Raw genomic sequence first — 23,240 nt, forward strand, 5'->3', positions numbered from 1 at the left:
TGCAGCAACTGCCTTGACAACTTGGCTTTAATTATGCATTCTTACAAATTATGTGCCATTTCAAGTCATACAAAAAAATCTGTAGACACTTTAATACTACTAGAATCACTTCACTGTGATTTTATTGCTTTTATTTAGGTGTTGGGAGTTCAAATGTGAATTTGGGTTGATCTCTTGCAGTGATCTACTATACAGTTATAAATATATTTGAAACATAGAAGGCTTTATTTAAAAACTCTTTAAATGACAACTTTAAGTTTTGTTTTTTCTGTTTTTCTTAAAGCAAAAAAGCGTAGTTGTAAATGTAAGGCATCTGATTTGAATTCTCGGTATTTCCCCATGCAGAAGAGCAATGTGGGGGCCACTCCGCTATGAAAATGGTGCTGTCACTTTAAATATTCTTGCAGTAATTCCTTCAGCATGCATATGGCCATGAAAAAGAGATAAAGCTTGAAGTCATCCACACAAACAGAGGCAGGAAAAAAAAAAAAAAAAAAAAAACTTCCTTAGGATTCTGAATTATACAGCAGCAGCTTCCTGTGTTTACACCTGCAGAGAGAGAGGGAGGGAGGCTCATCTGGGTCCAGAAGACGGAGCCCGAGTAGAGGAGCAACAAGAAGTTCACCGCTCGCTTCTCCGCTTTTCTCTCCTGTGGAATTTCAGCTCTTTGTCTCTCATCATCTGTTGGGTCTTACAACTAAGAATGCGGCTGCTCTGCGTTACATATTTGCTGTGGGTTTTGTTTCTAATGTTTCTACAAGGCAGGTAAGATGGTGAATTTCTATGAGTAAATGTAATATTTGTGCTGCATGTTTAGTTGACACTATTTTATGACATTTTACACAATTTTTTTTTGTATGTAATAAAACTACAGGAGACGAGCTGTGTGCTTATTTGATGTTCTTTTAAAAGTGAAAAGAAATATTTGCATGAAATATTTTGTTATGTATAATTTAACAAGATAAGAAAAGGCAGTCCTTTATTTATCCCACAGTGGAGAAATTTGCAAGATTTGTCAGACTAAAGAAACAAAAAAAGTGATTCTACAGTTTGAATTGAATCCTTTAGAATAAAATAAGTGCTGTTGAGTAAGCAGGATGCATTTAATTACCAAATGCACACTGGTGCATTGGTCACGTCAAGTCATTTCAGATATTGTACATCTTTAATACAGTCTGTTTGCAGAAGGAAAAATGCAAGTGTTTTACATTAAGTTAAAAGTAAAAATCCAACAGGAAATGCCAGTGCACTCAGAGTTGGTTGTCCCGTCACTTGGCAGGTCTGTGCTCTGTAAGGAGGTGAAGTTCCCCAGCAAAGCAGCCAAGCCCCACTCTCCTTCTGACTTTCTGGACAAACTGATGGGACGCACATCTGGCTACGACGCTCGCATCAGGCCAAATTTCAAAGGTAATGTACCGTGAAGTTGTAAGACCTCTTCCATCGGGACAGGTGTGATGATGTGCACCGCTCAATTTGCATCTGAGCAGCGAAGCAGCAAATCATTCACAGATGGGTCAGAAGTGAGAGATGCTGCAGGCTATGATGACTTCACACAGAAGTCTTGTTTCCTTTTGTCATGTGCTGTTACTGTTTTTATGTTGACCCACAGCCCCGGGTTATCGTATTTTTACACAGACTTTCAGATTTCTTTGTGACAGAAATGTGCAGTCACCCTTGCATGTTACCCCAAAGGCCTATTTCAGTCCAGTCTTGACCCGCCTTGAGAGTGAAGCCAGCAGATTCTCCCTGACATACTTCCCCCTCAGCCTCTGGGGTCGCATTTCATATATATTTCATACTTGCTCCACATCCTTGTCAGAGCACGCTGGGTAAATCCCAGCTGATTATCTATAAATACACTAATGTAACTTAAGCAGAATCAATAAATTATTGCCTCTTAGGAAATGAGTCACTAAAATATTTAAGTTTAAGGGGTCGACATTTGGACTACGCTAATGGGAGCATAGTGGAAATGACAACACAATTTCTTGTTTGGTATCTTGGATGTGGCTGTTTATCAGGACACAGTGTGGCACACTAGGCAGGAAATGAGCATGTATTATTTTACAGGAACGCTCTGCTCCTCACTGGTTTCAGACTTCATGTGGTCTTCTTCATCATCAGTGGTATTAAAGAAATCAGTCTTACTATGCTGTGATGCAATGACTCTCTTCTTCCCTCAGGTCCTCCCGTCAATGTCACCTGTAACATCTTCATCAACAGCTTTGGATCCATCACTGAAACAACTATGGTGAGGACATTCAGCTTTACAACATTTTTAATAAAATGCCATTTCACTTCATTTCAATGATAATTAACTTAAATAAATCAAATTTAGCTGTAGATTTGTTTGTATGGGTATTAGTTAAATATGTCAGTAACGTTTACTCTAGTATATTTATATCCCTGTGAATCCACCAAATGAAGTAGAACTGATGATCTTTCACTGGTAACATTAATTGAAAGTATTTTTTTAATATTTAGTTCTTAGGACTTCATCATCATAACTTTGCACAACAATAGCGCTGAAAAATGTCACTTTGATAAAAAATATATATAAATATACGTGTTACTGGGCTTTTGTAGGCTTATGTCTGTAGTAGTCTGAGACGGCTGCGTGGTCACATTGTTGCCTCTTAGTTGCAGGTTGTTATACTCAACATTTGCCTGTGAGAATAATCCTCCTAATCATGTCACCGCACCACTGAGCCTTGTCACAAAACATAAGAACAGGAGTAATGTTTCTGCTCTACTCTGTTGGAAGATGTATTCAAAGAAGCAACACCACAGTGTAAAGATGCTGCCTTCAGTGTTATACTTAACTTGATAAAAATATTAGCAGTTAGCATCAAAATACACTCACAATACCAGAAGTGCTCATAAAATAGCCTGTTTCAGAGTACTTTCATATGACATAAAAGTCATATTACATTCTAGTTATGGATGCATTTGTGTGCAGACACTAAATGCATGTTGCTACTTTATGAACATACCTGTAATAATAAAAATATTTGTAATAATAATAATAAAAGTATGATATTTATGTATTTAATGTATTAAAGCAGCAGTACAGATAACAGAGTACAGAACTTGAGTAAATGTAGTTTATGTTACTGCGTTTAAAATTTTTTGAATGGTCCAGTCTGAGGCAGGACTATTTCTGATCTGCTCTACCACCTAATCTAATCTACTCACCATAACGAATAGTACTGATAATGTATGCAAGGTATTGTTATTTTAAATAGCCTAATAGTAACATAAGCCCTGTGATAGACTGGCAACCTATTCAGGGTGTACCCCACCTCTTGCCCAATAACAGTTGGGAAAGTTGACCCTCCAGAGGACAAGCAGTTACAGAAAATGAATGAATGAATAATAATGTGTTGTTTATTACCTATAAACAACACAATAGACTCTACCCACTGATAACAAAGACCAATAGATCTTGTGTCAGAAGTGATTCAGTTTGAGTGTTTCCATGGCAGAGGTCCTTGTACTGGGAGCAGGACTAATCTGTTTTTGAAAAAGGTTCAAGACTAGTGGTTAGAGAAGCAGCTTTTGTTAGGTCATCGGTTCGATCCCCTTTAAGTCCATGGCTGAGGTGCTTTGAATAAGCACCTAAAACTCCCTGAGCACCTTGCGTGGCTGCCCCGTGTGCTCACTTGGATGAGATAAATGGAGAGAACAAATGATTTGTATGTGTCCGCAAATATACACAGCATATTTAAGTTGATTTCATTTTTTAAATGTTGCTGATTGTGGCACATTCATTTAAGAGTCCATCTGGTACTAGTGTGATTGTAGTAGTGGTCCAGTTGCATTCATTGTGCTTCATTTCTGCTGCGTCAAGAAGAACAGAGGGTCTTGGGGCTGGAGCCTATCCCAGCTGTCAGTCTATGGCAGGAGAGACAGATACAGAAAGACAGACAACCATTCACACTCACATGCACACCTACGGCCAATTTAGAATCACCAGTGAACCTAACCAGCATGTCTTTGGACAGTGGGAGGAAGCTGGAGAACCCACACAGACACAGGGAGAACATACAAACTCCACACAGAAAGGCCCCAGTCAACTAATGAATTCGAACCCAGAATCTTCTTGCTGTGAGGCATCAGCGCTAACCACCACACCACTGTGCCGCCCGCAACCATCATTAACTGTCACATTTACACTTCTGAAGTAAAAATGTCAAGGTTGCAAATCAGACAACACAGCATGTTAATACTCATTTATCAGGTGGATCCAGCTCTTTCGTTCATTTGAAACATTTCTGGCTCCCCTCCTTCTCTTTATAGAGACTGAGTTTTATGATGCCTAAACATACTGTTTCTCTAATCTTGTGAGTTCAATGAAGAGTGTCAGCCTTTCTCATGCCTTTGTCTGTGTCAACTAAGGAACTATCCTTTATTTATGAGGCCCATGGGCAGTGTCTGTTTGCTGATTTATTCTAGAGTCTAGAGTTTGAAAGACTTTCTAAATACCTCCGAGAGAGACATCAAAATTTAATTGACAAAAACTGAGGTGAGTGGAGTTTGGTGTTGTTGAGGTTAAGGGCACTGAGGTCTGTTTGTCAGCATTTGTACTTCTTTATACTTCTTTTTTTTTTCTTTTTCTTTTTTTCAAATGCTACAGGCCTCTATCCATAATTAGATACATAGACTTGTGCCAAATAGTGAAATGTTACTGATGTATGTATGTACACTATATGTGTTGTACGCCGATCAGTCATAACATTATGACCACTTTCCTAATATTGTGTAGGTCTCTCTTGTGACTCATCAGAAAATGGACATGGACCTTCTGAGGGTGTCCTGTGGTGACTTGTAACAGAATGTTGTTGGGTTGAGGGGAGGGGCCTCTGTAGATCATCCCACAGATACTTGATCAGTTTGGAATCTAGTGAATTTGGAGGCCAGGACAACACCTTGTGCTGTTCTTCATGTTTTTTGAGTTGTTCCTAAAGTGTTTTTGTGTGTGTGCCTGTGTCAGGCTGCATCCTGCTGTGTCATTGCTATAGGGTGGGGGTGCCTGGTCTGGTCAGTAAAATCCACATGAATGGCAAATGTTTCCCAGCAGAACTTTGCATTGTCACAAGACGATCAATAGTATTCACTTCACCAGTCATGATGTTATGCTTGATTGGTGTATTAATACTACAGAATAACATTTAGTTTCGGTGATTTACAACTAGAACTAGTGAAATCTCATATTATCATGTGTTAACTCCAAACCGCAGGACTACCGGCTCAATGTATTTCTACGGCAGCAGTGGAACGACCCCCGACTGGCATATAAGGAGTATCCAGATGACTCTCTGGACTTGGATCCTTCAATGTTGGACTCCATCTGGAAGCCTGACCTGTTCTTCGCGAATGAAAAGGGAGCCAACTTTCACGAGGTCACAACAGACAACAAACTGCTTCGGATATTCCAGAATGGAAATGTCCTCTACAGCATCAGGTGATCTGTTCTTCAAAGGTGGATTTGGCTGAATAATGTGCAAGGATGTACCTCAATCGGAGACAACAAATTCATGTCAATGGTTTGTTATTTGTTGAGTAAATATGAGCCTCTCCCTCTGTGAGTTGTAGCCTAAACTGAGCATTTGGCCCACTACACGTTTCTTTCACTCTATTTCGTTCGGTTGTAATGGTAGTGTCCGCACACAGTGTGAACCAGTTCATGTTGAACAATAACTGCAGGCTAAAAGGGAATCGGGTCAGAAGTGAGGCAGTAGAGCAGTTGTGAATTGTAGCGTAATGGTAAGGAGTTATAATTAGAACATAAAGAATAGGAAGCAATGTGTAAAGCTCTATTAACACATCTTCGAAACATGGCCCAAATCATCAGTTTGTCTGAACCTAAAATGAACCCGGTGAATCAGCAACAACCAGCCAATAGAATAACTGGGCCATGCAGAATGTGTTAAAAATGTAAATAAATACCTTTGCTGACATATGAGTAACATGTAGATGACACAATATTCATCCTCTCTCCAGGATTGCTCATTTGAGTGAGAGGCTTCACTTTGTCCTTGCTGGAATACAGAGAAGGGCATTTAAAATGAGCAGCAAAAGACATCAGGACTCAACAAAGAGAGCAGTGACAGCTAAAGAAACTCAATGTATTATCAGTGAAGCCCTTACCAACACCTGTGCTAAATAATGGGATGTTCTTTTTACTTAATCTTGATCTCTGCGTCCTGTGAGGGGGCAGCACACTCTTATTGTGATGGTGCTGCTGTGTTCTCAGCCCATTTTACATCAAGCCCACCATGAAGGCTGACATGTTGTCTGTCAGCACCTGTCAGTCCTTTCAGCCGCTTGTATGGGGCGCAGTGGAACAGAAAGATGGAAAGGAGGACAGGTGCCAAAGAGGTTAGAGCCGCTTGATGTGACCTTTAATGTAGGGTGAGTGTGCAAAAAGGGTTTGAGTGACACCTGAACAAGAAAGAGCTGGAGCTGTGGGGTTTAGAGGCGCCCGTTGGTGGGGTATCCACTGACATTGTTTTTGTCCAGTCATGGGTCAGAGTGTGAGGGTAGCACCTTTTCATTTTGCACACCGTGTCTGGTGTTGCTGCCTCTGTTTTCCAGGCTGACACTTACTCTTTCCTGTCCAATGGATCTGAAAAACTTCCCCATGGATAGCCAGACGTGCACGATGCAACTAGAAAGCTGTGAGTTCTTCTTTCTTTTCAAAAACATCACATTCGCTGTAGATTTCCCCATAAACTCAATGCATATGGTGCAATTTCTCTCTCTCTTCTAGTTGGCTACACCATGAATGACCTTATTTTTGAGTGGTTGGATGTAGGAGCGGTGCAGGTGGCCGACGATCTGATGCTCCCTCAGTTTGTGCTGAAAGAGGAGAAAGGCCTCGGCTATTGCACCAAGCACTACAACACAGGTACACGTGGCGACCTACATCTACATCCTCAATACATACTGCCAGTCGGTTTCTAATAAGGCTGAGTTTGTGCCTCTGTCTGCTCTGCTTGTTAGGTAAATTCACCTGCATCGAGGTCAAATTCTACCTGGAGCGTCAAATGGGCTACTACCTGATCCAGATGTACATACCCAGCCTGCTCACCGTCATCTTGTCCTGGGTGTCGTTCTGGATCAACATGGATGCTGCTCCTGCCAGAGTGGGACTGGGAATCACTACAGTGCTCACCATGACGACGCAGAGCTCTGGCTCCAGGGCCTCGCTGCCAAAGGTCACACTGTTTGCTTTGTGACCTTTTACAGGGAGGAGAGGAAAATACGATTAGTCATTGTTCATTATAAATTGAGTGATGATTTAATAAAGTAAATGGTCGTTGGATTAAATGTATGCCTTGGAATTTGAGATAGGAACTTTTATTTTATTAACCTACTGTTTACCCATAAACAGAAACTTTACGTATACTGTATATGAAGCCAACATGGAACTATTAGCAGTGTTGTACAATTGTGATGTATTTATTGTTAGTGAGAGCAGACTGTAATAATTTCAAGAAATTTCCTGTTAAGTCTTTAAAATGTAAGAAATTCATATAGGGGATTCAGGACAGAGGAGACATTAGCAGCTTTAAATTTAGATACATAAGCGTATGACCAGAAGTATTTAAGTATTTGTATCAGTTAGAATCATTACTTACGTCTTATAGGCCTTTTAATATGGAGTGGGTAAAGGGTAAACAAAATAGAAGGAGTGAAAAGAAGAACTACATCCCTTTATTCAGTTTCTATTTTACTGAATACTCTACTTCAGAGAGAAATGAAAGTAAATGGCTCTAGCTACCAATTTCCTCTAAAATTACAGTTTTACATACAACACATACAGCTTAGGCTTAGCTTACTCTCCATACACAGTTCTATACCAATTACAAATAAAAGTGCTACTTAAACAATGAAAGTTGATAGTACAATACGTCAATAATAATGGCCAAATGCTTTACAAATAAATGGAAACAGAAAAAACATTTTGTTTCAAATGTTTTTTACTTTTTTTTCATATAACTTTTGACTTTTATATACTTATAGTGTAGTATACTTAAATAATTCTATAATACTTCTCTCGCCACTGCACAATGTCATTGAATGCTGAATACACAAAACACATGTAGTTCTAGATATGTTTGTAACTTTATTCCATATTTCACTGCCAACATGTCATGACTTCTGATCTGAACTGAGTGATTTGATTTGTTTCGCAGGTTTCCTATGTCAAAGCCATAGACATCTGGATGGCAGTGTGTCTTCTTTTCGTGTTTGCTGCACTACTGGAGTATGCTGCAGTTAATTTCGTTTCCCGCCAGCACAAGGAGTTCTTCAGACTGAGGAAGAAGCTGAAAGAGCAACAGCGGCAGAGAACAGTGAGTGCAACCCACCCACTCAGCCCTTCGGGCGACTGTCACCTGCTATTCCCTATGCCCAGCTATGCACGAGCTGCAATTCAGCTGCATGCTGCACTCCAGCCATGAAATGCAGACAGCGCTGACCTGTAATTAATTCAAGTCACCACCTCACCCCACTGTTGGCTGAATGTTCTCTACATCTTGCTGCCTCATGTCAGATACTGTGAGATGAACAGAGAGGAGACTAAATGGGCCGAACCACGTGAGATATAAAATATTTCCTAAATGTAGCAGTGTGACAGCAGCTGCAGGATCCATTCATACTTTTTAATATGTATTCTGCAAGGCACAAAACATCTGCTTCAATCTTGTGTACTTACTCATTGTTGGATTTATGCAGTGCAATTAAAATTTGCTCTGACTTGAAACATCTATATAGCACAGTTGAGTTGTGTTGCATTTGTAAAACAGCACCATCAGTGCAGTTTAATTGACATGCTGCACTTTTCCTCATCAGCAGGGAAGCGGTGACAGCAAGGTGAAAGGAAACAACATGTCAGGCAACAATGCTCCACACGGGAACGCAGCCCAACAGTGCAGTGCCTGTGCCAGGGTATGTTTTGTTTCCTTGTTTACCAGTCAGTCACTGGTTTAAAAAGAAAAAAAATAAGCAGTTAAGCTGTGTGACTCTCAGGGAGAGTAGTTATGCTGTGTTGTGTCTTGATTTCGCAGGAGGAGGAGCTGGCACAGCAGGGTTTCCTCTTCCAGAGTTATGGACTTGCATTGTCAACAGGAAGTGCACCAGAAATGGATGCCACGCCAGTGTTTGCAGATTTACCTCCTGGTTTAGGTTTCTACGACATACGTAGGCGCTTTGTGGATCGGGCGAAGAGGATTGACACCATCTCCCGAGCTCTTTTCCCTATGAGTTTCCTCATGTTTAATGTCCTCTACTGGCTCACCTACAAAGTTCTACGACATGAAGATCCCCAAGCCAAACTGTGACAATGCACAGACTCAGGACCATGAACATATTGGATACTTTTAATTCTGCTCTCTTCACTAAAACATTTACAGGCTGAGAGAGCCCTCAGCCAAGCCATGCAAGATGCGTTATGACTGCATGTCCAGTGCCATTGGGAAATTCCATGACATGGAAGAGTTCATCGGTTTCTTTAAATTTTTAATACTTCCATAGAAATGCACTTTTTATTAGCACCAATGCACATCACACATCGGAGTACAGTGTGTGTGTGTGTGTTTGTGTGCAGCAGGGATCTCAATTATATCACACTTTTATAGAAACATGCAGTGCTGTTCATGCAGTTACTGTAGAGCTTCACCAGGATTTATACTGCAGTATATGCTTACCGGGCCTCCTGCGTACTAATATTACAGGTACCATGATACACAGTATTACAGAGACAAACCATTTATACACTGCAACCATGAATTACACTTTTGTTTGTTAACTTACAACACAGTGATCCAAATATTTCCATGCATTGCAGGCTGAAGAACTCTAGGATTAAATGCTGCTGTGTTTTTTTTTTTTTTTTTTTCAATCTTATATGACATTTAGGAGTTAGGTTACATTTTGTACCCCCCAACAGGAAGCATTGTTGTGATAAAGTGTGAAATCATCTGTTTCTGAAATATGTTTATGTGTAAAATACATCCTTTGCATTTCCATTATTTAATGCTACCAAAGGGAAGAATATGTGGTTCAAAGATGTCACTGTATATTGATATAAAGCCATAGCACACATATAGCCAAATATATTATTATGATTTTTATTATTGTCAACAATTTCCATCCCCAGATATGAATCTGCATACTAGCCAGAGAGTAATATATTCCATATGGATTCCTCACTCTTTGTGGTAAAAATGCCACTTGAGCTCTTACATTGATTTGCTCAGTACCTCACGTTGTATGTTTTTGTTTTGTTTATTTATTTTTTTATAGCGAGTGTTTCTGTGCGCATATATCTGGAGACTGGTCAAGCACTAGAAGCCTCTGATTTAAAAAAATAAATCTTACCATAAAATGAAGCTGACGTATGAATATTTCATTTTAAAAAGTGGCTGTCACATGCATATACAGTAGGAGGAGGAAGAGGAGGACGGTACTAAGATGGAAACAAGGGTGACCTCTTTTTCTAGAAAGCAGTAATAGAATAATGACAGGACACATGATAAAGATTTTGTGGACACATCAGACAATCTTAGCACGGAAACCCTTCATTAACTGGATTTGCTATGTTAAACTTGCCCTCACATGCGAATTTTCATCAGTGAGCTTAGACCAAATTAGAGAAGGGGACAGAATTAGAAGAAATCTGGTTGCATTATTTATTGCATTTGTTTTAACTGCACAATGTCATCTTCAGTGCTACTGCATACTGTGTACAAAATCAAAGCCTTTGTATATGCAGCCAGAAGGGGGCGCTATTGGCTCGAACATGTCTGGAGTGATCAACGTTAAAAGGAAACTTTCCTTTTTACTCAGTGTGAGGCCAGATGTAAAATAACTGAGAGCAATAACTTATTTGATAGTTATATGTTCTGCAGTTATTGTGTAAGATTTGCATGTACATTAAATTATAAGAATATTAATAACTGTTCATAATTATGTCATTATCATCATTATCATCATCATCACTATTATTGTTAATAATAGCATTGTTATCGTTATTATTATTATTAGTCTTTGAATTGCTACTGGCTAGCACTCATTTTGAGTTTGTCGTTCTAATGCAACCAAACCTATTGCTATACATTTACTTAGTTTTTTATATTCTGGTTAAAGTATGCAAAAGTATGTGGTGGAAAATACATGACGCACATTAGTTATTCGTGTGCACGATGCATGCATTCTGATGATCACATTCTTTTTTTGTTCATTTTGGCACAAATGCAAAAAAAATGAACATTTTCAGTGGAATGCTTCCAATTAAATTATTACTGAATATGCATTAAGCTGGTTTTCCAGTTTGGGAGTGGGACGGATCTCGCAGTGACCCACTACCAAAGTGTGTCCACTGGCTGAAGACGTGGCAGCGCCACGGGTCATATGATTTTTTTTTTTTTTTTTTTGGTTTTTACACGAACCCCACCCCGTTATTGCCCACCCTGAAAAGATTTTTGTTATAGTTTCTTGTTAGTTATGTCAGTTTAAAATGTCAGTTTAAACATCTGCATATTCAGAATAAATCTTTCCAAATACCCCTTCCATAACTCAGCACAAATCCTAGACTCTGGTTTTTGGTGGCGGTGACCACCCAAAACAGTGCCATTTTTAGACGTTTACTGCTGACGTTTACAGAGGCTTCAAATAGCTTCCGTTTTACACTGGTAGTGATTGGACTGTCCTGTACTAGAGTGAGCTAACATACTGGTTGAACAAGTCCGACATTCTTCACTTCAATGGAGGAACAGCCCAAAGATCGGGCACAAGACAGGCAATACCACCACCACGGAGAGGACAGAAACTCTAATCAACATACAACTTGTCTAAAAAATGATCAGAGCCACTTCCAGTGCCAGCTTCAGGAAACGCAGACGAAGAAAACAGGTTGGGCCATCCGGAAAAGTTAGCTAATGCTTGCTAGCCTTGGTCAGCTAATGTCAACGAGCCGAGTTAGCATTTGCTAAGTAATGTGAACTATATCGTGATTGAGGGTTTAGCATGCTAGCTAGCTGTTAGTTCAAACTGCATGCTGTTGCTCGGGGTATTTTAAGAAACACTACACCTAGGGACCTGCTCTCTGGTTGAACAGATAGTTGACCACTGCTGGACGAGAAACCAGCCATCGTGTTAGCTAGTCGGCTAGCTGACGTTGCGTGACAGTTGTCGCTGGTGGTGGTTTGACATATCGGGGATTGACCTTGTGCGCCGGTTTCACCACCCATTTTTGTGCAAATGCATCTTTATCATTTCATCAAATACCGTATTGTCAACACGTGTTATGAACATATTCATTTATATAAGTCGGTGACGAGTCGTCTTCAACTGCAGTCAAAGCGTTTTCATTTTAGCATGCCTGTGTCCAGTTTAGGAAACCGAGCCGGCTCCACTGGAATGTTCTGAGCTGCCATTTCCTGTCGGCCATGTTAGAATATCACTGCAAGTAAATGCTAAAGTTATATGCTTAGTCAGGAATTGTTGTCCAGCTTCGATGCTTTACATTTCTGGCGTGTCATTGCTGTCCTTTTTGGCTACTTGGGTTGTTGCTGTTCGGCGTCTATGCTACAAGCACCCGTGCTAATGACAAGCGAGGAGCTGGTTAGTTGACATTAGCTGGCTAGCGTTAGCCATCTGTGACAGGCCTGTTGCATGTTGTCCAGTCAACGCGAAGCCACGCAGCACCGCGATTGTACACTTCGTTAAGAGCTTGTTTTCTGCAGGCGAGCGGGTTACAGGGAGCGTCCACCTAACGTTGAGACCACGTATGCTTGACAGTGAGCTATAAAACAGCCTCCGTGTAAGAGAAGATAGGCGAGGCTGCATTCAGAATCTCGCGTGTGCTGTCCACAGCCATAGGGGGGTCGGCACCATTGAATGGGAAATCCCACGTTGACACAGCAGTTCCCATACCTCTGTGCACACACAGGCCTATTTATGGTTCACTGCCAGCCCGTATGTGTATCACAAATACTACTGTGAGCTTTACACACCTTGCAACAACTGCTCTTAGATGTCGGATCAGATATTCTTAGGAATGCTAGCCAGCTAACTGTCCTGTATGTAGCTGACAGTTGTGAAGTGTATCACATGTCCATTGCTTGTTATATGGAAGACCCAGTTCATCTTGTAGTATGTTAGCAGGGACATTTGGACATCATGGACATAGTAAATGGAATATTACTAAACATATTGTCCAAGCATGAGAGTGATAAAGCAGATGCAAGCCATATAGTGTGAATAAAATGTGGATCTTCTTTTGTGTACGTGTTACATTTGATGATCTGATCTTACAAGTCAGGTATTGTGTTTTGTGCCCTTAAATATCCTGTATTGCCCATAGATATCTGGACAGAATGGGATTGGGGAAACTTCAGATGCTGAATCTGGCTTTTTGTAAAAATTTCTAGTTTTCTGTGTCAGTATTTCGGCAAGTAGAATGTGGTTGACGTGTTCTGTCATTTCAGTATGAACTGATTTTGTTTCCCTTTTCAGGCAATAAAAAAGTAATCATCAGTGACGTGGAGGGGGAGAAGAATCAACATCTGTCTGATATTGTTGGCATGTCGCATCCCCCCAACAGCAATGGTAACAGACACATAAGTAATACAAATGTGAAGCAGAAGACAACGCAAAAGCTGTACACGACTGTTCCAAAAGTGAGCAGCAAAGGGTTGGACCATAAGAAGAATATGGACCTTAAAAATGACAAAGAAAAGACCCTGGATTTGAGTCATCACGAGGGACAACCTTTGGATAAGAAAGACTCTGTGTTGCTTCAGAATGGTGTTGTAAACTGTGGCTTAATTACAAATGGCTATTCTAGTAAGGACAATGATGGCAGCGGCTCTGAAGGTGGATATACTACTCCGAAGAAACGCAAGACCAGATGTAACAATGCCAAGAACACTGAAATTGTAATAAGAGAAAAGGACATGCAGCAGGGCAACACTACACAAGAGCTGGGGGCTTTTAATCTTGAAGCAACTGAGAAAGGAATGGGCTCCAGACTCGATGGCTTTAGAGCCAAAGCAGAAGCTCAGTCAGCAGCTAGACGGGCTGCTGTGTCAGAAGCTTCTTTGGGTGAATCTCAGAGGAAAAACTCTGATGGTAAAACAGTTGGCACCTTTGGTAAAAAATCTGAGGAAAGGCACAAAGGCAAACTTTCCTCACCTTCAAAAGAGGACTCATGGACTTTGTTCAAGCCCCCTCCTGCCTTTCCTGTGGACAATAGCAGTGCTAAAATTGTTCCCAAGATCAGTTATGCAAGTAAAGTAAAAGAGAACCTCAACAAAGTAGCTCAAGGTGGAGGAGAGGCACTGCCTCCTCCTGTCAGACTGTCACAGGTCCCTATGTCTGCTATGAAAACTATCACCTCAGCTAGCTTTACTAATGGTCCTGTTTCTGGAAATGGAAACGGCTGCCCATCAGTGGGTACCTTCTTTGCTCCTGCTGCTAGTAGTATTCCACCAGCCCCGTCTATCCCAAGTGGCGAGAATGTAGCATCTCCTCTGGAAAGTAACTGTAGCTCTTCAACCAGTCCTGTGGATGGAGAAGCATATGAGCATAGAAAGTGTACTCTATTAATTTACCCTTTAAATATGCAACCTGTGCTCCCTAGCGCTCGTCACCTAGACCCACCGGCTGCTCAGACAAATCAGAAAGCCCTGGGAGACATCTTCCAGAATCAGTGGGGGCTTTCCTTCATCAATGAGCCCAGCTTAGTGCCGGAAGGAGGAAATGGCCAGGTGCCTGCAGAGGACAAGACTACTGTGGTCACATCTCAAAGCGAGTGTCAGGCTGTTGCAGCGAAGGCTGTCCAGCCCTGCTTTGACATTGGCCCGTCATTCTTGGAGCCGGGCACTTTTTCTCAAGACCCAGAGAAAAGGACTTGTGCCCCTTGCAGTGTGTCTAACGCTTATTCTCCTGCTTGTGTGATGGGTGAGGAGGAGAACAAGCTGCAGCCATGTGGCCAGGAAAAGGCTAAGGGTGCAGGTTCTGCTGTGTTGGCCCCCAGTAAAGACAACGGTGCTAAGCCTGCACAGGGCCAGATACCCACTTTGTTTTTTGGCTCGCCTAAAGAGCAGGCCCACTCTAAAGACATTGGCAGGAGGTGTAGCTGGGGATCCTTTGATGTTAAAGCTGCTGTCACTTATCACACTAAAGGTAACTTTTACTATCTATTCTATTAATGTTAACACAGTGTGTTAAAGTTTAAAGTTCTAATCTTCGTTTTATACTGGGCGGTTTTGGCAGCTCCCATTTTGTGGGTTAATACTACACTCAGTAAGTGTACGTAACAGAAGTGCAACTTGTTTATCTGTTTACAGTGCTATAAAACGCAGGCCATCGATGATAATAATTGCTACCAAATCTGATTTCATTCTGTGCAGTCACAAGTATTTTCTCTCATGACAGCCAAGCTCTGCTGCGAGAGTGGGTTACCTTTCTGAGAAGCTGAATGTGTGCAGCTCAATATCATCCCTTTACATGAAAAATATCTATGGTCAAAAATTTGTTAAAAGGACATTTTCAGTTTTACAGTCATGCATTGGCACTAACCTCAGTAGCAAATTCGTTGCAACTTTTGTGACTGCCTCACAATAAAAGCCACCATAAGTTTCAGCAATTTGAATTCAGAGACAAGTAATGGATGTTTTGAATAGCATCAAAAACAAGGTTTTGTTTGTTAAGCATAACCAGTGCTGTCATGAGATTTGATGTCGTCTGCAAATGGAGAAATGTTTTGTTTTGTTTTTCCCACAATATTCTTTGGCAAGATTAGAGTTGCATTTTCTGAAAAAAATCCCCATCATTAATTAATGCGGGATTAATATGCATTTTCTTGTCTTTCAACAGAAATGGAATACATTTTCAACTTGCAAAAACAAGGTAAGCTGAACTTTCTTATCTGACGTCCGTTTTTAGAAATGTTTTGACAGTTCCGTTTTGTCAGCAAGAGTCAGAAGTGGAAAAGGAAGAACATAAGAAAACATATTATGCATATCTACTTTCCAACAGGAGGCTGGGTGTGAAGTTAATTTTAATATATCTATAAATGTTCAGAACCGAGTGCATTAGTATTCTAACCCTGACCTAATGAAATGTAATGGCAGAAAAATGCAAGTGACTGTGACTTTGCAGTACAGGGTCAGGATTAAAACACTGAGAATCCAAACTAAGCTGTGTACAAACTGAATCTAAAGATTTAACATCTATTTAGAATAGTGTCAGAGATGTATATTCCCCTTTAAACATACGACCTGCTGCCTCTTGAATGTACTTATTCATGCTTGCTCATCTTCTGTACAGCTTAGTGAAGGATTCCAATGGAGGACACACGGGATAACTTACTGTAGTATTTTCAGTAGACTGATGATTTGACATAATCTTTACAACATCTACCGCCATAAAGGACTAGTTTGGTATATGTGAAGCAGGGTTGTACTGGGTACTTAGTCAGAGTAGTCCCTACAGTTAGGAGAAGCAGACATGAACGGAAGCCAAGCAATAAACTGCCGTAGACGGGGTCAACAGAAAAATGCATTTTGGCCACTTAAAACAAGGCCCAACAAAAAAGATCAATATGAATGTAAGATTACACTATAGTTAGGATATTATCACAGCTTTACCTTGATGTCAGACAGCCTTTTCCTTCGGGAAACTGAAGCTCTTATATCGATCTGTACTCCCTTCAAAGCCACCAGACTCCATTGACAAAAACATCCTAAAATCGTCATTTTACCTCACAGAGCACAGGGGCTGTTGGTCTACGGCTGCTGCGATCAGTTGGTTTGTTTGTCTTATGTGTGTGACTTTGGTGTGTTAAAACTTTAAATTCACACAGCAGGAGGAAAAACTCAATGGATAAGAACCCCATAAAGCCTGCAGAACGCCACACATAGAAAACAAACATATCCCTGAAAGGACGTGCATGGAAAGAGAGTTCTAGTTGGAGGCAGTATGGCAACATTTTCACCAAGAATGCATTAATGCTTTTTGTCCAACATACGATGAACAACAATGCTTACATTACTAAAAGGCACATTTGTTTTATTCCTAAACAGAATAACCATAAACAACTAAAAATAATCACCAGCAGAGAGCCACTGTTAAAATGATAAAGTGTGACACACTGCTGGTGGATAGTCCTCTGGTTCTGCAGTCGGGGCCAGCTGGCAACTGAAAGGCAGCAGTGATTCCAAACCGTCTGTTGATATCAACACAGACATGGGTTCTGTGATGTTTGAGGCTAGCTAAATATCCAACCATAAGCTAAAGGGAACCATGCCATTATCACTAGTGCTGGGTGTTATGGTGCTGATGTCAGTGTTGAACTGAATTAGACACTGGCCTCTTGCTTTATGTACTTTATGCAATCACGTTGAGTAACCTAACACTTTTCCACCTCTCTGTCTCTTCTGCTGTAGATCCAAAAAGAGTAGTGGTTTATGATGAGACCAAGGATGGACCTGTTCAGTGAGGTAGATGGTCTACAGTACTTACCTTCTTCTCCTCTGGGTGCTGCAGTTATCTACCTTGGAAATCACACATCCTGTCGGATAGATAAAGTGACAACTGTGAAAACATTGATAGTTTAGCATGACAGATTTTCCTTGGAAAGCCTCGGGTGGAACAAGACATTTGTTTTGGGGACATCAGACAAACGTGCACACAAACACAGTCTGGACAGACGTTAAGGGAGTTGATCCGGTTCCTCTCCAACTCGATGACTGGACAGTCGCAACTTTGAGCTGAGCTAGCCGTTTGTCTAATGACTCTTTAGGGATATTGTCATGGAGTTCAACAAAGGAAGGTGTCTTGGACTGCACCTCCCTAAGCCTTTATCCTGTTAAACTGCGGCAGCCGTCAGTCTGACTATGGGATGCCTCTGTCATTTTCTTTCTTCACGCATTCAAATGAGTTCGTTGTAAAGATATGTTTAGACGTTATACATACACATCCGTGTGCAAGCTTGAATTCATTGTGAATGAAAGGAGAAGACACTTTGCAAAGAATGCCTTGAAGTTATGGATCAAAGGTGTTTGGAGTCCTGTTAAACTGTAAGTTAAGTGGAAGCTCATAGGTGAGGCGCCATCCAGGAAGGGAGAACCTTGTCTTAAATCCTTTAGGGAAAAATCAGAGCCCAGAATTGAAATGCTCGCTTTTTCTTTTTACGCTGTTTCATCTTGACGCGAGTGTTATCAGAACTGCAGTATGACGCCAGAGCACAGGTACAGAAGTGCCCACTTTGAAGGAAAGAGACGCCCCTTCATTTCACTGTAGGTTTATTCTAAACGTTTTAATCTTGAAGCTCTCTATACATTTCAATCAGATGGTTATGAGGTCGCGACAGACTGTTCCTAAATTCACATTCATATACCAGGCTCATATATGAGTTGTGAGTTTAGGAATAGGACGCTGGGTGACAAACTGTCAAGATGTTTCTTCCAGTAAGGTCTTCTGTGTTTTGTGCTCCTTGTTCAGCAGCAAGACTCAGGATGTCTACAGATTATTTTGCCTGCATTTCTGTTCAGTTTCCCTTGTCACATGGGATTTTACAACGTTGATTTTTATTTAGACTCAGCATTTGGTCTTTACTTTTCTGCCTTATGGCATTGTATTTCCTGCATGTTTACTGGTGGAAATGAATGAGTCAGAGGTCACCATTCATGGCCACACGAAGATAACAGTAACACAACAATTGCAATACTAATCTAGGTTCCCCCAACTAGCCACTTTGTCAGACTGTGTTAAAATGTGAAGATGAGTTGTATTTTTATGTTTTACTGTGGATAACATTATTACGTTTGCAAACCAGTGTGCAATAACACGAGATGCGGAGCTACGGAATCATCGCCCGGGATGTCCGCGTGGCTCGCAGTTCAGTTCCGTTTGTTCAAAATGTTTCTTAGGTGTGTGTTCAGTTTGTTGCACAGATTCTTCTTCTAAAAGAGCTCGCGTTGGAAGTCTAGGCAGCCCACATTTGCTAACTGGTCAGCTCTGACATCCCTTTCTCACCATCTCCAAATCAGGATTGGTTTATTCAAATAACTAATGGAACTGTCCAGGTTCTTTTCTCTAGATTTGGTTAATGTGTGGATTAATAGCACTTTATGTAAACTAATTACTTTTATCTTATAATTGCTAGAAAAAAAAAATCTATATGTACTGATGAGAAATACTCCTTGAAAGAATGGCTCTGGGCTGTTACTTTTCAGAAAAATACAGAATTATTAAATGTAACTCAGGTAGTGTTGATAAAGCCATGACTGTGTTCAATATTGTTTTTGCCAAACTGCCCCTTTTATGTAATGTTCTCGCATTGGAAATGAATGGGAGTATATATGAGAGAGTCCAATATGTAATGACAGCACACCAAGTAATAGAGACGTGTCATTTTTTATTTTTTATTTTAAAAGAAGCACATGGCTCCATGTGTTTTATATACATTAGACAGTAATCTTTCATTTTCCCCACGTGTTATAGTGAAGCACCTCTTGACTGATTAATGCTGAACATCGGTGGTGCTTCTTTGGGGTAGTCATAAGCTTTCAAGAACACTTCTTTCCACTGTGTCCTGATTAGAAAGCGCTACAGCTTGTGTGCTGAGAGGGGAAAGTCGTAGCTGCAGCCGCATTCTTCTAACAAGTCGTCTTGACATTTAACTTCCGCGTCTAATCGCAGTCACCTCTCTGCTATTTTAAAACTCTTTGTTTTGGCTTCCATGTGACGGATGAGTGTACCGTTGAATGCTGCCCTCTGAATTTTGTCGGTTCCGGTCAGTAGAGGAGACATTACCTGTTAGTGTTTATACTTATGTTGTTGTATGCTTGTGGAAATTGATATTTAATTTGACGTAAAGTTACAAACACACAAAAAACGCAGTTTCATTCTTCTGATTGCCCATAATTCATAGACAAAGTGATATGAAACCATATGGTTAACGCCAAATTATTGAGGCTGAATCAGTGAACAGCAATGCATCTAAAGGGTTCTAAATGTAAAACAGGGTGATCAAAATGTATGTGATATTATTGTAGTCTTACAATTTTATAATATATTTTTTTTTGTCTTGTGTTTTTGAGTGGATAGTCCTGGTACAGGGAAATCAGAATCTTCTGCCTGCCCACCCTGAGGCTCCTCTTTTTTAAGCACTTAATACAGCAACAAGGCTATGCTGAGTATGCATTTAGTGATAGAGCTATTAGCTATTATTTAGCATTGTAGCCTGCAAACCAAAAACAGGTTCTTGAAGCCGAGTAGATGGTTAATCAGTGATATTTTTTGGGGGGGGGCGGGGGGTGTCTGACTGTCGGTGTGCTTCGATGGCAAAGCCTGACCAAGTGGAGTTTATATTTTCCACCTCCTCAGGATGTGCAATCACCTCAAGGATGCTGATGTTTGCTTCCAGGTTGCAACTTGTTTGTTGGGTGTGTGCATAGCAAGTTCTTCCTATTATATGCAAGTTCCTCGTATATTTCAGACCCTCGGTCCCCCCCTCATGTTGTTTCATGTTCAGGTGCCTGTGTGGGAATTATTCATATTTTTTTTTTTTTACTTTAACAGCAATTTTGATTGTTTCAAATCTGCTTCCAGCATATATCCGTGCCATTTTTTTCTGTAACGTTTGCAATGCTGTTTAAGTATTCTTACGGATAACCCTAATTTTCTTCCTTTAAGCGACACATGGACGCGGCTGAAAGCAATGAGCATTTTTAACTTGTTTTTTTTTTAATTTTTATTATTATTTTTTATTTTCATGGTTTGTGTTTGGGAATTGCGTGACGTAAAGGCAAATGGGTTTGAATGGATGCGGATGATGAACAACTGCTTGCTGGTGTATTACTCATGCCAGTCCTTTGTCATGTTAATGTCTGAAGTAGCACATAATTCGTTTGAACTGATTTAACAGATTAATCTTTTAACATGTTTATTTTTGAGTTATAACCTAATTTATCCATAGATGCACACGTAGGATGAGACTAAAAGGATAAATGACGCAGAAAAATCAAGATTTCTCATTTTTGTTGAGCTTTAGATGTTTTAGTTATTGATTAAGGCTGATGTAGGTCTGTCCCCTCCCCCCAATAGCACCAATGTTAATATATTTGAAGTTACTCTTTTCCATCAGATTTTATACAAGTGAAAGGATTTCTTCAGATAGTTGTGATGAGCATGGAACCACACTGAATTCGGAGTTCCTCCTTAATATATTTTTTATTTGTGGTGTTGTTGATCATGTTGTGAGGGGGAGTGAGGTGTTAACGTGCAGTTCAACAACTCTGAATTTCGCCAAAGGTACACTACTCAGATATTCAGCTACTGAATGGCAGCACGCACAGACGGAGGGAAAGGCCGCTGCTGGTGATGTCATAACCAGCTTCCTGACATCCCGCTGGGTTCGGAGGAGTTTTTTTTGTGTGTTTTTTTTTTAGTGAAGAGAGGTCACTACTCGTAGCAGATGAATGTCACTTTGAGTGCGATGCTACACGGTGTGAGAGAGGAGAAATCTTATATACCGAAAGTGCTGCTTCTTCATCCAGTAATCGGTCATCTGTAATGGGAAATGCTGGACTTGGTGTTTTGAGCTCCACTTAAAAACTGACCCTCCTTTAAACTGTCGTTGCCTCTCGTGGAAATGTTCTAATTCAGGGGGCTTTTTTTTTTTTTTTTTTGTTTCTGTGTTTGTTTTTCTTGACCTGAGAGGTACAGCGTTTCTGATTCCACACATGCACGGGGAGTGAAGAAAACAAGGGCGACATGTGTCTTTACAGGATTCAGTCATGAGGAGGGATGTTGTGCCGAGTCATCTTTTTCTGTTGTTTCCGTGTCATCTCAAATGGCTGTTGTGCTTGTTGATGCATTTTGTTTTATTTTTCTTTCTTTGTGGTCTCCTCCTCCTCCTCCTCTTCCTCTTCCTCTTGTCACTTTTCCACCTCTTGCTCCCCCCCCCCTAAAACATGAGGCAATAGCATTTCTTTCTCAAATGTCTTACAGGTTGGCATTTAAGTTTTTAAGTGAGCAGTCTGACTATTTAATTTTGTTTTTTGTTTTAAATTTAACAGAAGTGTCACATTACAATGTTGTTTTTTTTTTAAAGCATGATAATAACCCTCCAATTCCAAACAATGTAATAAAGTCAATAAAAAAAAAACCTCCAGTGTTCACAATTTTAGTTTCCATTAAAATGTCAAATTTTCATGAAGACGTGCAGCGTTGTGTGTTTTGTTGTTGGTGTAAACTGACACTACATTGGTTTGTTTACTGTTAATTATCTAAACCTTGTGTAGTACGTCTAATTCTTAAATTGCTTACAGGTACCCATTTAACACAGACGTCCGCTGCGAGGCTGCGGTTTCCCCTGCATTCTGAGCACCGGATCCAAGTAGGAAAAGTAACTGAAGGTCTTTTATAAAACAGATTATGAAACCCAGGGTTGTGTAAAAGGCCCAAAGAACAAGAACTAAAGCAGGACCCATCTGAATCCTATAGCATGCCAACTGATAATGCCCTTTAGCGCTGCTGGAATGGGAGTACCTCCATAGAGAAAGACGTTTATAAAAATATGTCTGTGAAGGTTCTCAGTCATCCAGGTCATGGTTTATCCAAAAAAGAAAAAGAAAAAAGGCAACTGGACTCACAGAGGTTTTGAGAAGATGTTTCACCAGTCATCTGAGTAGCTTCTGAAAGTTCTGAAAACATCCAAATCCAAAAAAGCATTATGAAACGTTATCATTCAGTAATTGTACTATTTACACAAACTAAATTGTGATGCACTTACATGCAATATCTGTCTATTAAATCATTTTGTTCTATGAGCCCAAACTTTTCTCAAAGATCCTATTCACACCTGATCAGATCAGGTCTATGTACAGGTGTGAACTCACCTGAGAGTCATTGAGGACGCATTGAGATCACTCACAGAGATGTTCTGGGACACTGGTGACGACGTGCAACGTCCCACATAACTCTAATACTTCACCAAAGCATGGAGGACTCCTTTTAATAAAGCTGCAGCTGCTGGCCATGAAAAAGTGAAAAACTGCAGTTCCTCCAATGACCACAGGAGGCTGCTCCAAGAGTGAGTCAGGCCGTGTTCAGATATCCACCTGTGCCGCAGCCTGGTCCAAAACACACGGCTTGGAGCTAACAATGTATGTAGCTCATCTATTTAAATTAAAGCAAGGCTTAAAGTTCTAATCAGTGCG

At 40.5% G+C, this 23,240-nt stretch overlaps 2 protein-coding genes across 2 annotated transcripts; both read left to right on the top strand.

The window, feature by feature from the left end:
* Window positions 1-982: 982 nt before the first annotated feature.
* On the top strand, window positions 983-9,347 carry glra4b (glycine receptor, alpha 4b; the record flags this gene model as incomplete). The annotated part of the gene is made up of 9 exons (XM_084564967.1): window positions 983-1,407; window positions 2,184-2,251; window positions 5,241-5,464; window positions 6,598-6,680; window positions 6,773-6,910; window positions 7,006-7,220; window positions 8,202-8,360; window positions 8,860-8,955; window positions 9,075-9,347. Exons 1-9 carry the CDS (start codon window positions 1,194-1,196, stop codon window positions 9,345-9,347), a joined length of 1,470 nt encoding a protein of 489 aa, XP_084421093.1. The 5' UTR covers window positions 983-1,193.
* A 2,284-nt stretch (window positions 9,348-11,631) lies between these two features.
* On the top strand, window positions 11,632-22,352 carry nufip2 (nuclear FMR1 interacting protein 2). The gene is made up of 4 exons (XM_084565204.1): window positions 11,632-11,919; window positions 13,525-15,195; window positions 15,889-15,921; window positions 17,460-22,352. Exons 1-4 carry the CDS (start codon window positions 11,772-11,774, stop codon window positions 17,510-17,512), a joined length of 1,905 nt encoding a protein of 634 aa, XP_084421330.1. The 5' UTR covers window positions 11,632-11,771; the 3' UTR covers window positions 17,513-22,352.
* The last annotated feature ends 888 nt before the right edge of the window (window positions 22,353-23,240 follow it).

Source organism: Chelon labrosus (assembly GCF_963514085.1).
Source record: "Chelon labrosus genome assembly, chromosome: 17".
Taxonomy (NCBI): domain Eukaryota; kingdom Metazoa; phylum Chordata; class Actinopteri; order Mugiliformes; family Mugilidae; genus Chelon; species Chelon labrosus.